Consider the following 12100-nt stretch of genomic DNA (forward strand, 5'->3'; position numbering starts at 1 on the left):
AGGAGCATAAAAAATAAGACTAATTTTAATTAATTCTATTCTGTGAAATAAGCACATGTAAGAATTCTAGATCAGGGTTTTTCTTTTCCTGGTTTTTTTTTAGGTGAGGGTAAGAGGGGCAAGGGATAGAGAGAGACAGACTCTTAAGCAGGCTCCATGCTCAGTGCAGACCCCAACGTGGGGCTCAATCATGACCCTGAGATCATGACCTGAGCTGAAATCAAGAGCTGGATGGCTTAACTGACTGAGCCACCTAGGCATCCTTAGATCAGGGTTTTTCAACTTTAATACCATCGGCAATTTGGGTTGGATAATTCTTTATTGTGGAGGAACAATTCTGTGTATTATACAATGTTTAGCAGTATGCCTGGCCTTTACCCACTAGATGTCAGCAGCCGCCCCCTGGTTGTGATACATGTGGGGCAAAACTGTCCCTTGCTGAGAATCACTGTACTAGATGAACTTTCACATGGCTTTCTTCTGAAGGCTCTCTTAAAAATGACAGTGGTTGGAAACACAGTATCTAGCTGCCCTTTTCTGTAGAATACTTTGTCGGGAAGAGTAAAATACAGGTTATTTCCCACTTTTTGTAAGCTCGTGTTAGGAAACTGATTTTCTCAAGACCCACATTAGTACCTGTTTTCTCTAACTGAAAATCTGAAGAGGATTTTCTGCTTTTACTTTAAAGAAAGGCGAAAAGCAAAAATAGCTTTCAGTGCTTGTTTCATAGCAAGACCTTAGGCCTTATGGAAGCACCACTAAGTTCCTTTCCCACAAACCACACTCAGCATCTCAGCACCAAGCAGCCATAGCTGTGAACTGTGTCTGTGACCATCTGTGCTTTCTCTTGATTTATTTTGTATATCTGTTAGCAAGATATGTCCTAAGGTGTCAGAAAAGCTAAGGAGAGGTTATTTCTTAAGTGTAGGAATGCTCAAAAATTACCCCATATAAATTAACGTTAATTTCTTCTTCATTTTATGCCATTTGGGCTTACAAAAGATTTCAAAGGAATGCTCTTCTTTCAGGTAGCAGGGGAAACCTGTACCAAGAACCATATAATCAAGATGAACAAAACCTGGCAATTTCTTGCAAAAGGGACCAGGATTAAATATGGGATCAAAATATAAAAGGGATGCTGTCCTGACCTACCAAGAATCTGGGCTTTAAATACTTTAAATATTAAGAATTAACCATTTTAATACTGTTTTTAAGAACTTTCTTACTATAAAGGATTATTTTTTTTAACATGGTAACTCACTGACCTGAGTTTCTCGGAAAATTAGTTCCAGTTCTTCCTGTCATCTGTTTCTCTTTTGCTTATAAAATGGTTTTCTTTTGCTGATCTAGACACCCTAATTCCTTGCTGACAGATTATTTTAACTTTACAAAACAAACAACAAAACTACTCATAATAGAAAACAGAACTTTTGGGAGATGGGGTAGCCCTTACCACTTGTCGGTACTTGTTTACATTTTCTTGAAGCGTGTTAAGGAGAAAACTGAAGATCTTTTCCATGTTCTGGGTTAATGTTTGCTGGATATCCCTTCTTCTCTGAGGTGGTAGTGTCTGAAAGGTCACTACATCCTCTGCCAGTCGTAGAAGGATAAACATCACTAATTCGGTCTGTGTTTCCTATACAATAGAAATAAGCTAATTAAACTGAAACCTCTTTTTCACCATAGGTATGCCAAAAAGCTCTTTTCTGTTGACAAAACAAACTCTAGAACAGGCCCCCAAAATAAAATGAACTGATATAGTTATATTCCATACCCCCTGTTTGGAAAGGGTATCCAATTCTATTAGCATATCAGGCCAGTGCTGTGGCCACTCCCGCTTGATCATTTCTACTACAATTCGAGACAAAACATCTTTAATATGGTTCTCCTCTTCCAAAATATCCAGTGTTCCCTGAAAAAGAATAGGATAGTAAGAGGTTTGCAAGACTGAATTTAAAAAACCTTAAAAAAAAACCCAAAACCCACACTGAGTAAGTGTATGGAACTCCACAGCAGGCTTGCTTTTAAACTAAACAGAGTAAACAAACCTGCTCTCCACGACTGAGTCACTTATCCTGCATTCTCACTAACCATTTTCCTCACTTAAAACTTAAGTAAGGGCTGAATCAGCTAATAAAGTGACTGTTGCATAGAGCAAGGAAGATATCACTGTTTTCCTTTACAAACTGAAGAGACTCTCAGAACACCAAAGTTGAAGAGTACAGAAATGAAGACAATAAGAAGCTGATAAAATGAGACAGGAGTAGCAACTAAATATTTTACCAATAGTTTTAGCATTGTAAGAGACAAATTATTCCTAGGACTTGTCCTTCTGGAGTTTGGTATCAAAATTAGTGAATTAGGATTTCTATCAAGTTTCCCAAGAACTAGCAAAAAACAAATCCCAAGTTGATTAATAATTTTGAAGGGGATCTTTTTCTATTGAAGGCACTCAACTTTGGAGAAGAAAAGGTAGGAATTCAACTTTTCATGCCATTTGTAATAAAGAAGAAAAAAGGCTGTGGATTTTAAGCATGTTCAAAGTGCTATTCTAATTCCCAATACTAATTCATCCTGCATATTTTGTATTTTGTTAAAATCATACAGTAATTTGGTTTGGAATAAAAGGAAACAACAAAGTACAATCTAATTTAGATCTAAGAATCTTGTTCATTTGCTGAAACTCTCTCATCTCTGTTGAGCATGCTGTCCAACCTACGCAGAACTAGTGAACATAAATGCTAAAGAAGTCACCCTTAGTCTAAACTACCTCTGAAACACAAGTCTGCCAACCAATCATTCCTTACATTTGCAATCAGCTCCATGACACTGTTCTTCAGATAGACCTTCTCCAATCGAGACATGCTGTTCCACCGAAACCTGGCCACCAAAATGTGTAAGGTCAAAAGAACCACATTAGAAGTCTTCGTAAGTGACTGGCTTTGATTCTGTGTTGTATTATGCTAGCGATTCCACCAAGAAATTATACTTTTGATTTTGTACCCTTCAAAGAATGAACAAGAACACTCTATATTCAACAAAAATGCTGACAGAAAAATTCTTAGGAAAAAGTTCTATATAGGAAGTAGTCCACTAATTGAAATTCACATAGGATTTGTGAGCAGATTAGCTTTCCCCCTTGATTTCACTGATAGCCCAAAAGCAAATATATACCTGGGACACCTACAACAAATGTAGTTGCTTTTCAGAAAATAATAATGGTGATACTATTAACTCCTCTTTTGTGCTGGCTTATGGATAACACAATCCCACAAAAACTATGGCTAAGTCTTAAAAGCTGATTCCTCTGATAGACACTGGGGGTAAAAGACTCAAGTTAGGAAGGATTTTCAGTTTTTCTCATATAACCCTGTTTCAGATTTGCCATTCAGAGAAGGAACACACTCAAACTAAAAAAAAAATTAAAAGCACAATCCCTAATCATAGATTTAATTACCTAAACACTGTATTATTCTTAAAAGACTTTGAGATCTCGTGGCATATAGCGGAGCTCAATAAATACTCATTGAACTATCAGCTAATATTTGTAGAATGCTTAGTATATACCATGTATTTTACATAACTGAAAAAACTGAAGAGGAAGATTAAGTCTTGAATTAAGAGAGCTCTTGAGGCTGTGATAATCTCTTGGGGATCATTCCTTTCTTCTTGGCAATTTTTCTTTTCTACTCACCTAAAGATTATCTCTATGAGTTATATAACAAATAAAGATTTGCTCTCTCACAGACTTCGGTGGTACTGTCCAAAAGCTCCTTACTTGACAACGTGTTCCAGGATTTGGAGGCCAAAATGTCTGACGATGGGTATCTGGGTTTTCTCAGCCAACCTCAAGCCACAGGGGACACAGATAGGGCACTTTTCTTTAAACTCCTCACAAAACTGAAACAAAAAAAAAGTTAGTATTTCCCTTAGGAAGCAAGTGAGAGTGGGGATTAAAAAAAATTTTTTTAGGGGCGCCTGCGTGGCTCAGTGGTTTAAGGACTCTGCCTTTGGCTCAGGTCATGATCCCAGGGTTCTGGGATAGAGCCCTGCATCGGGCTCTCTGCTCAGCAGGGAGCCTGCTTCCTCCTCTCTCTCTGCCTGCCTCTCCCCTGACTTGAGAGCTCTATCAAATAAATAAAAATCTTTAAAAAAAATTTTTTTTTAAACTTCATCTTAAGAAACTCCAACCTGTGATATATTTTTAAACTGCAAAATTTAGATCAATAGTATATGAGTAAAGAACTGATAAACATTCCTTTCACTTGGATAGTTATATTTTCTATGCTATGGCCAAATAATGTTGAAAAAAAACAAGACTGACATAAACAAGCAAAAAATTATTTGCTAGAGTTATACCCCTGAAGTATATAGGGATGAAATGACAATTTCTAGGATTTACTTTAAAAAAAGGTGGGGGGGGGCGCCTGGGTGGCTCAGTGGGCTAAAGCCTCTGCCTTCAGCTCAGGTCATGATCCCAGGGTCCTGGGATCGAGCCCCGCATCGGGCTCTCTGCTTGGCAGGGAGCCTGCTTCTTCCTCTCTCTCTCTGCCTGCCTCTCTGCCTACTTGTGATCTGTCAAATAAATAAATACAAAAAATCTTAAAAAAATAAAAAATAAAAAATAAAAAAAGGTAGGGGGAAGGAATAAAGCAAATGTGGCAAAATCTTTATAACTCCTGTAGTAGTATTCTCTTTACTTTGTGTATATTTTTAGTATTTCACAGTAAAAAAAAAACTACTGAAACCCAACTTTTTCTCATTCCAAATCCTGTGGCAGACATCTATGTTTTTAAAAGTAAAGTTTTTCCCAAATGATGTTCACTCTATAAAGTTACAAGATTTAAAACACACACAGCACTTAACTGGAATTAATAAAAACTTTTAAAAAATGTATGCACAGGTGTTTTTCCTAATGACCATCTCACACCCCACACAAAGAGTCTGATGTGGGAATAAGGTCACATTTTATTAGCATCCCAATTTGTATTAGCATTCCCAAACTGTAACACAAAAGTCAGTCCCAGGAGCTGAGCATCCGGACTCAAGAAAACTACTTTCAGGAAACCAAAGTACCATTGTTAAAATGCAAAGTAAGCGGTAGAAGTTCATCTTTGCGCAAAACAGCCTGAGAACAGAACACAGTAAAAGAACAAGGGGGTGGTGGTGAGAATTAGCCCAGAGATAACCCAAGACACAGAATAGGATTAGTGAAGAGTCTAAGAATGTAAATAAAGTGGCGCTGGGAGGCTGGAGCTCGAGTAGGACGAGTCACGAAGATGTAAGGAAACGTAATGCAGGGGAGACCGTCAAGAACGTAGCTAGCTGGTGTTGGGGACGTGATGGGCACGTGCACTACGGGAATGCTAGGGGATGTGGGGCTTCGGTAATAAAACCGAAGCATCCGGCTGTGGTGCGGACTGAAGAGAAGTGGGGAAAGGAGAGGAGAGGGCAGCGGGAAGTGGCAGTGAGATGAGAAGCAGCAAGGAATCGGAGGGTCCCGAGAGAAGGGCAGGCGCGGCTAGAAGAGAAAGCCCGGAGTGAGAAGAGCCGCGGAGGGCGGGGAGGGGAAAGGCTAAGGCCCCCCGGGGTTGGGAAAGGAGGTCCAAGGGCCGCGTGGGCGGAAAACCAGCACGGCTTCAGGCGGCTGGGGCACCGCTGGGGTTGGGGGAGGGTCTTGGGGCAGGCCCGGGGCGCCAAACTCCGTCTACCTTGAGGGCTTCCAGCCGGTAGCGCTGGGTGGAGCTGGGGTCCATCATGACCGTCACCGCTTTCACCAGCTGCTCACACAACGCATTCACTTGATCCATCGCCATGGCTAGTGCCACGCGCCGCAAGCGCGGTCCACGGCCGGCCCGGGAGCACGAGGTACCGACAGCTCCCTTCGCGGGACCACAAGCTGGTACCGGGCCGCGGCGGGCTGGGGGGTGGGGAGCGAGAGGAGGAGCGTGAGCTGTAGAAGCTCCAGCTTGCAAGGAACCAGGGCTGCGCACGCGCCCAACTCGCCACTGCGCACGCGCCCGCGGAAGTGGCGGCTCTGGTGTGACGGTTGCTTCTCGGTGGGCGGAGCGGAGGACGGAAGGGCAGCAGTGCGCAGGCGCCTCAACGGCCTTTTTGCTGCGCGCGCGCTGTCTGATCTCCGTTTGGAGTGCTGGCTGTTGAGCGCGCAAACCTTGTGCAGGCCCGCTGGGCAGTGCGGGCGGTGCCCGCGTCAGTGGTCGACTGTGACCTGTGCTTCATTTCTCCGTCGTCACGGGAAATAAATCTCTCGAAGCCGACTGGTCCTCTCCTGGAAAGAGGGCAGATATTCAGGACCCCTTCACCTTCCTTCCAGTGGACAGCGAGCCTGGCATCGTTGGCGTCCGTGGTTGCCCGTTCTTCCAGGTGCTTTGCCACACTGGTAAGAGAATTTAGAACCGTTCAGTATCGCTGTTTTCAGACTTTTCATGTTGTCTGGGCTGTTGGTTTTGTGCTATAGCAGTGGCTGGTGGTGTCGTTGGGCCGAAATTCGGTGACACAGAAGAGCATGCTTAGACGTAAGGCCCCGCTATGGTCCCCTAAGAGGAATTTTCTTGTGGGAAAACGGCATTTTCGCTAGCTCATAAATCTCCCTCTTCAGTTATGCTTATTTTCCTTAGATGTGTTGTCGCCTGAACGGCACCAAACTTACTTTGCACAGATGGTGATGATGAGTCGAGATATAATTGCAATTATTGAAGGCTTATGTAGTTTGGATCATTTGAAGTGCTACATATAAGACTTCAAAACTGTCCTCCTTATTCGGGAAGGGGGGTTTTTGGCAGCGAGTGTGTTTCATTTTTCCATCTTTAAAAAGCTCTTGCTTTCTTCAGCACAATACATAACTTGCACACTTGAGCAGCTTCATTATCTGTTGCAGTTGGAGTATTGGTTTTTGTGTTTGTTTACTCAGTAAAGTGTTTGCTGGATTTAAATCACGTCTTCCTATTCTAACGCCATTTCTCCTATTTGCATCTAGCATGGTACTTCCCTGGTGGGTTTATATTTGTGTGTGTGTGTGTGTGTGTGTGTGACAGTGTGTTTACTGTTTTTATTCTGGCATTATCTGTTGCAGTGCAACACAAAAACCACTTCCTTTCATGGAAGGTGATTTCTGACATGTTACGGTTTTAACTTAACAAATATTTAAAGTTACACAGTCTTCCAGTTTTCAGTGAGTGGAATTTACAAGGAATTAATGCCTTGATTACTCAGATTTTTTAATTCATTGTTTTTTTACATTAATCTTCTGTCATTGTTAGTTGCATGCCATTTTTTTCAAGGTGAATGTTAATTGTTGACGCTTCTTTTTAATACAGCCCAGTGCTTACTCAACTGTATAACCTATGTTTCTCATATTTAAATCAGGAATTACTGGTGTTTCCATAAGTATCTTATTTACTTTAAGTCAGTTGTTAGCAATCTCTGCTACATATTAGAACTGCCTGGAGAGTTTTTAAAAATCACAATGTCCAGGTCACACCCTGTTTTGTTCTGTCTTGGTTTGTTAATAATAATGCCTTAAAACAATAAATAACATTTAAGTAACATTGATATTTGGCTTCTAACACCAGACATCCTAATTTAATTGGTATGGGTGTGTTTTGTGCTATCACAGCGTAGCAATGATAATGCTATGGTTAGAAATGTTGTGGCGGCGGGGGTGGGGGGGTGCTCCTGGTTGGCCTTCAGTGGGTTAAGCCTCTGCCTTTGGCTCAGGTCATAATCTCAGGGTCCTGGGATCTAGCCCCACATCAGGCTCTCTGCTCAATGGAGAGCCTGCTCTCTCTCTCTTTCTGCCTACCTTTGTGCCTACTTGTGATCTCTGTCAAATAAATAAGTAAAATCTTAAAAAAAGAAAAGAAAAGAAATGTTTGGGGCACTCACTTAGGCTCCAGTGAGCTTCCCACAGACATCTCCTCTTTCCAAACCAGTGTCTTATGGTTCTTAGCATGATTGCAGGATACCCTGTAGCAGGTGACCCTCAGGAAACTTTGAAAAAGTTTATTCCTTACAAGCCCTAGAGCTAACAAGACACACCAGTTGGGCACAGCACAAGATTACCAGTACAGAGAGAGCAAGCTAGCATAGGCCCAGGGTTCTACTTTTACTGGGATTGAGGGTGGCAATCAAGAATTTCATGGGTGAACTTAAAAAATAAGAGCAGGAGGGGTGCCTGGGTGTCTGCCTTTGACTCACATCATGATCTCTGGATCCTGGGATTGAGCCCCACCGGGGGGGATCCCTGATCAGTGGGGCATCTGCTTCTCCCTCCCCAAACCACCCCCCCCCCCCGCATTTGTCCTCTCTCTCAATCAAATAAAATCTTTAAAAAAAGAAAAAAGAAAAAAGCGGGAATTTAAAGTACAGGAAGACAGAAAAAAGGAAAACAAAAAAGTAAGCACCCAAAAATGTCCAGTTATTGAAATCAACCAAGAATTCTAAAACAAAGGAGTGCTCAGTTGGGCCTGGCACTTTAGTCATTTGTCTGGCTGTGTGTTTATTCAAGATAGTCATCTTTGGGGGTGCCTGGGTGGCTCAGTGGGTTGGGTCTCTGCCTTGGGCTTAGATTGCAGTCTCAGTGTCCTGGGATTGAGCCCTGCATCAGACACTCTGCTCGGCAGAGGGTCTGCTTCCCCCTCTCTCTGCCTGCTTGTGATCTCTCTCTGTCAAATAAATAGAAAAATCTTTAAAAAAAAAAAAAAAAGGGTAGTCATCTTTGAAGTGGATGCCTCTGCAATCCAAGCTTAAATCAGGCATCTCCCTTATGAAAAAGGGGTGGGGGGGAACAACTGTCAGGGTTTACACAACAATCTACCCTGTGATGCCAGAGTCCATGATGAGGACATTAACTGCCTGGATAAAGCTGGTATGTTAAAAGTCAGGGTTAAATAATTATACAGGCCATAGTTTGAAATGCAGTCTCTAGCCATTGTCCCAAACTTGAAAGAGTCCAGCCATGAAAGTAGGCCAATGATCCCGACTATTTGGCTAGCCCTGGAAATCTGCTCAAGGATTCGGGTAATACTGTGAAATATTTTAACATCTTCAGCCATATGGTTTAAGTAGGTTTGAGCCTGTCCTGATTGCTAGATTGTTTCATATTCAAAGGAACCAGTTTCTTAGTCCTGAGAATAATTAAGGGGTTGGGTCTCATTTCAGAAGGTGGTCATGCAGTTGGGTTCCCCAAGGTAAGCCTTGTTTTTTTGTTGTTGTTGTTGTTTTGTTTTGTTTAAAAAAAAAAGTAAATTTCAAGATCTTACTGGCTTTAATCAAAGGTTGTGAATTGGGCAGCATCCCATCTAACAAAAAGAAACCTAGGAGTTGTACAAAATGAAAGACTTCTATAGGGGCAGAAGGGGTCATGACAAGAAAGTTGCTGTCAGAGTGGATTGTTTCAAGCAAGGCCACCTTCTTTTGGGGGGAAGTCGGGGCAGTAGTGCTGACCAGGAAATTCCAGACTGACAGGTTAAGATTACATGCTGGGAGAGGCTAAAACTGAAATTAGGTACACTCTGGTTTGGTGACATGCACTTGGTATAAGTGACTCCAGTTTGGGCCTGCTCTCTCTCTTTTAACAGGCCTACAGGGTAGAAGTATGTGCTTCAGGCATTTAATAAGAGGTATTTATATGGAAACAAAAGGAATAAAAACAAAGGTTAATATTTGGAGGAGATTATAATCGCAGTTTCTGAATTCTGAAGGCAGCAGTTGGGGAGATTCCTAGATGTCAGGCTCAAAGCTCTTCAGATGGAGTGAAGGCAGACAGGGGCAATCTTAGATTTTCCTGGTTTGCAGTTTGAATTGCTCTGGTGATCTTTTCTGAGTGGCCCACACAGTAACAGGAACAAAAATTGTCTGTACATGAACTATTGTGGTGATGTCTCTTAAGTTTATATCAAGTCCCACTTCAGTTTGCATGGCTTTGGGAAAGGGCAATTTTAGTTCTCAGTGTTTCCAAGTCAGAAGGGTAGGATAACACTTGGAAATGTTAGTTTGAAGAGTTGTAGCCAAATATTGGAGGAAACTAGAAGAATTCAGGATCCAGTCCAGTTTAGAGGTAGAAAACAAAATCTCAGAGACAAATAACAGCAATAGAATCTGATTTCCACAAAGCTGTGTTACTGAAACATTCTTTGTCTCAAAATCACCCCCATTTCTATCAGAGATAGTTGAAGTAAGCCTAATTTGTTTGTAAAATAAGTCTAATCTCATTAAACTTGGTTGATTGTTTATATGATTGCAGTAAGAATTTACATAATTGCAGCAAGAATTGACCACAGAGACTTTTAAGTCCACTTTGCTGGAACTTTTCATAAGGAATCTCAGATTGCTTTTAAAAGCTTCTCGAGGCTAGGAAGCCAATCCAGAAACCTGCCAGTAGGCCTTGCCGCAATACTTATAAATTTGGGTGAATTCCTCTCTTCTTGAGGTTCCTAAAATAACCTGAGGTTCCTGGGCTTGCCAGGAAGTGACCTTCCTTAGGAGGGCTATTGGGAACTCTGTAAGTAAGGTACCAAGCTGATTTTTCAAGGAGCTTTATGGGCTCCATGAAGTCAACCTTAGTTCCTTAACTACTATATCTATGTATGTCTTTCTCAAATATGACATCCAGTGAAAGTCTGGACTGTATAACCATTGTTTCCATTTGGGTCCTGTTATAAGAAGAACAGATCCTTATTGGATTTATGCAGATAATTATATTGTCACAAAAGTAAGAATATTTTTTTTTTTAAAGATTTTATTTATTTATCAGAGAGAGAGAGGGAGAGAGCGAGCACAGGCAGACAGAATGGCAGGCAGAGGCAGAGGGAGAAGCAGGCTCCCCGCTGAGCAAGGAGCCCGATGTGGGACTCGATCCCAGGACGCTGGGATCATGACCTGAGCCAAAGGCAGCTGCTTAACCAACTGAGCCACCCAGGCGTCCCACAAAAGTAAGAATATTAACTGACAGTTTTCTACTTCTGAAGGGATCAGATAGGGAGAAAAAGTAATGGTTTCATCTGTGTTCTCAAAAGTATACTTTACCAAATTGCTGTAAGTCAGAGATAGCTTAAGAAAAGAGGTTCTTAAAACTGGAAAAAACAGAACATTGAAGACCCAACGATGTTTCATATAAAAAAAAGTCATAAAAAATTATAATCATCCTTATCAGCTTATTCAGTCCCATGGCATTCTTGTTGATTTTGGGGGGAACAGTTTTGTGAAACCATTAGTTTCTTTATAAGTGTTCAATCAGTTCTTAACCAGTTCAGTTGTATGATCTAAAAGTTATCAGAAATCTTTATTCTAGAGTACTTGTCAGTGTCCTTTCCATGAATTTCTGGAAGATGAAACACATTTGCAAACAACTGTAAATGACAAAAGACTTAAAAATGTCCATAGTTTAAGATATTCTGAGAGCTCATTATAATGCAGTTGACAAGGAAATTTGGTATTTCTGTGACACAACATCCCTTTTTAGAGAGGGAGAGAGAGAATCCCAAGCAGACTCCATGCTCAGAGGGGACTCCAACATGGGATCAATCTCACAGCCCTGAGATCATGACCTGAGCTGAAACCTAGAGTCAGACGCTTAACCACTTAAGCCGTGGCGCCCCAAGTGACACATAACGTTTTAAAATAATAATTAGAATTAAGGTTAATAATATATCAGGGGTGCCTGGGTGGCTCAGTGGGTTAAAGCCTCTGCCTTCGGCTCAGGTCATGATCCCAGGGTGCTGGGATGGAGCCCTGCATTGGGTTCTCTGCTCAGCAGGGAGCCTCCTTCCCCCTCTCTCTTCTTGCCTCTCCGCCTACTTGTGATCTCTGTCAAATAAATCAATAAAATCTTTTTAAAAAAGATTAATAATATAATTTTAGTAATTTCATGTTTCTTAAATGCTTATATATCCATACAAGGATATGCATAAAGAAGGTTTAGCATTATTTCATATTTAACATATCATATGCAGGTTAACCCCACTATCTAAAAGTAAAGCGTTCCTTTTTTTTTTTTTTTTTTTTAAGATTTTATTTATTTATTTATTTATTTATTTATTTATTTGAGAGAGCGACAGAGATAGCAAAAGAGAGCACAAGC

General features: G+C 41.3%; 2 protein-coding genes across 7 annotated transcripts in view; one reads left to right on the forward strand and one right to left on the reverse strand.

The window, feature by feature from the left end:
* XPO5 (exportin 5) overlaps positions 1–6001 on the reverse strand; it is a 46684-nt gene extending 40683 nt beyond the window's left edge. For both annotated transcript variants that reach the window (XM_032340075.1, XM_032340074.1), the window contains exons 1-5: positions 5712–6001; positions 3779–3900; positions 2808–2880; positions 1775–1912; positions 1454–1636 (exon numbers count right to left, since the gene is read on the reverse strand). In XM_032340075.1, the coding sequence (XP_032195966.1) occupies positions 1454–1636; positions 1775–1912; positions 2808–2880; positions 3779–3900; positions 5712–5816 (621 nt within the window). In that variant the 5' untranslated portion in view covers positions 5817–6001. The remainder of the gene's footprint in view (positions 1–1453; positions 1637–1774; positions 1913–2807; positions 2881–3778; positions 3901–5711) is intronic.
* A 115-nt stretch (positions 6002–6116) lies between these two features.
* The window catches only part of POLH (DNA polymerase eta), a 33065-nt gene continuing 27081 nt past the window's right edge, over positions 6117–12100 (forward strand). For 3 of the 5 annotated variants that reach the window (XM_032340077.1, XM_032340079.1, XM_032340081.1), the window contains exon 1: positions 6117–6400. The gene's annotated coding sequence lies outside the window, so the exon portion shown is untranslated. The remainder of the gene's footprint in view (positions 6401–12100) is intronic. The other 2 variants (XM_032340076.1, XM_032340078.1) reach the window with 1 other exon arrangement.

This window comes from Mustela erminea, chromosome 4 (assembly GCF_009829155.1).
Source record: "Mustela erminea isolate mMusErm1 chromosome 4, mMusErm1.Pri, whole genome shotgun sequence".
Lineage (NCBI taxonomy): Eukaryota > Metazoa > Chordata > Mammalia > Carnivora > Mustelidae > Mustela > Mustela erminea.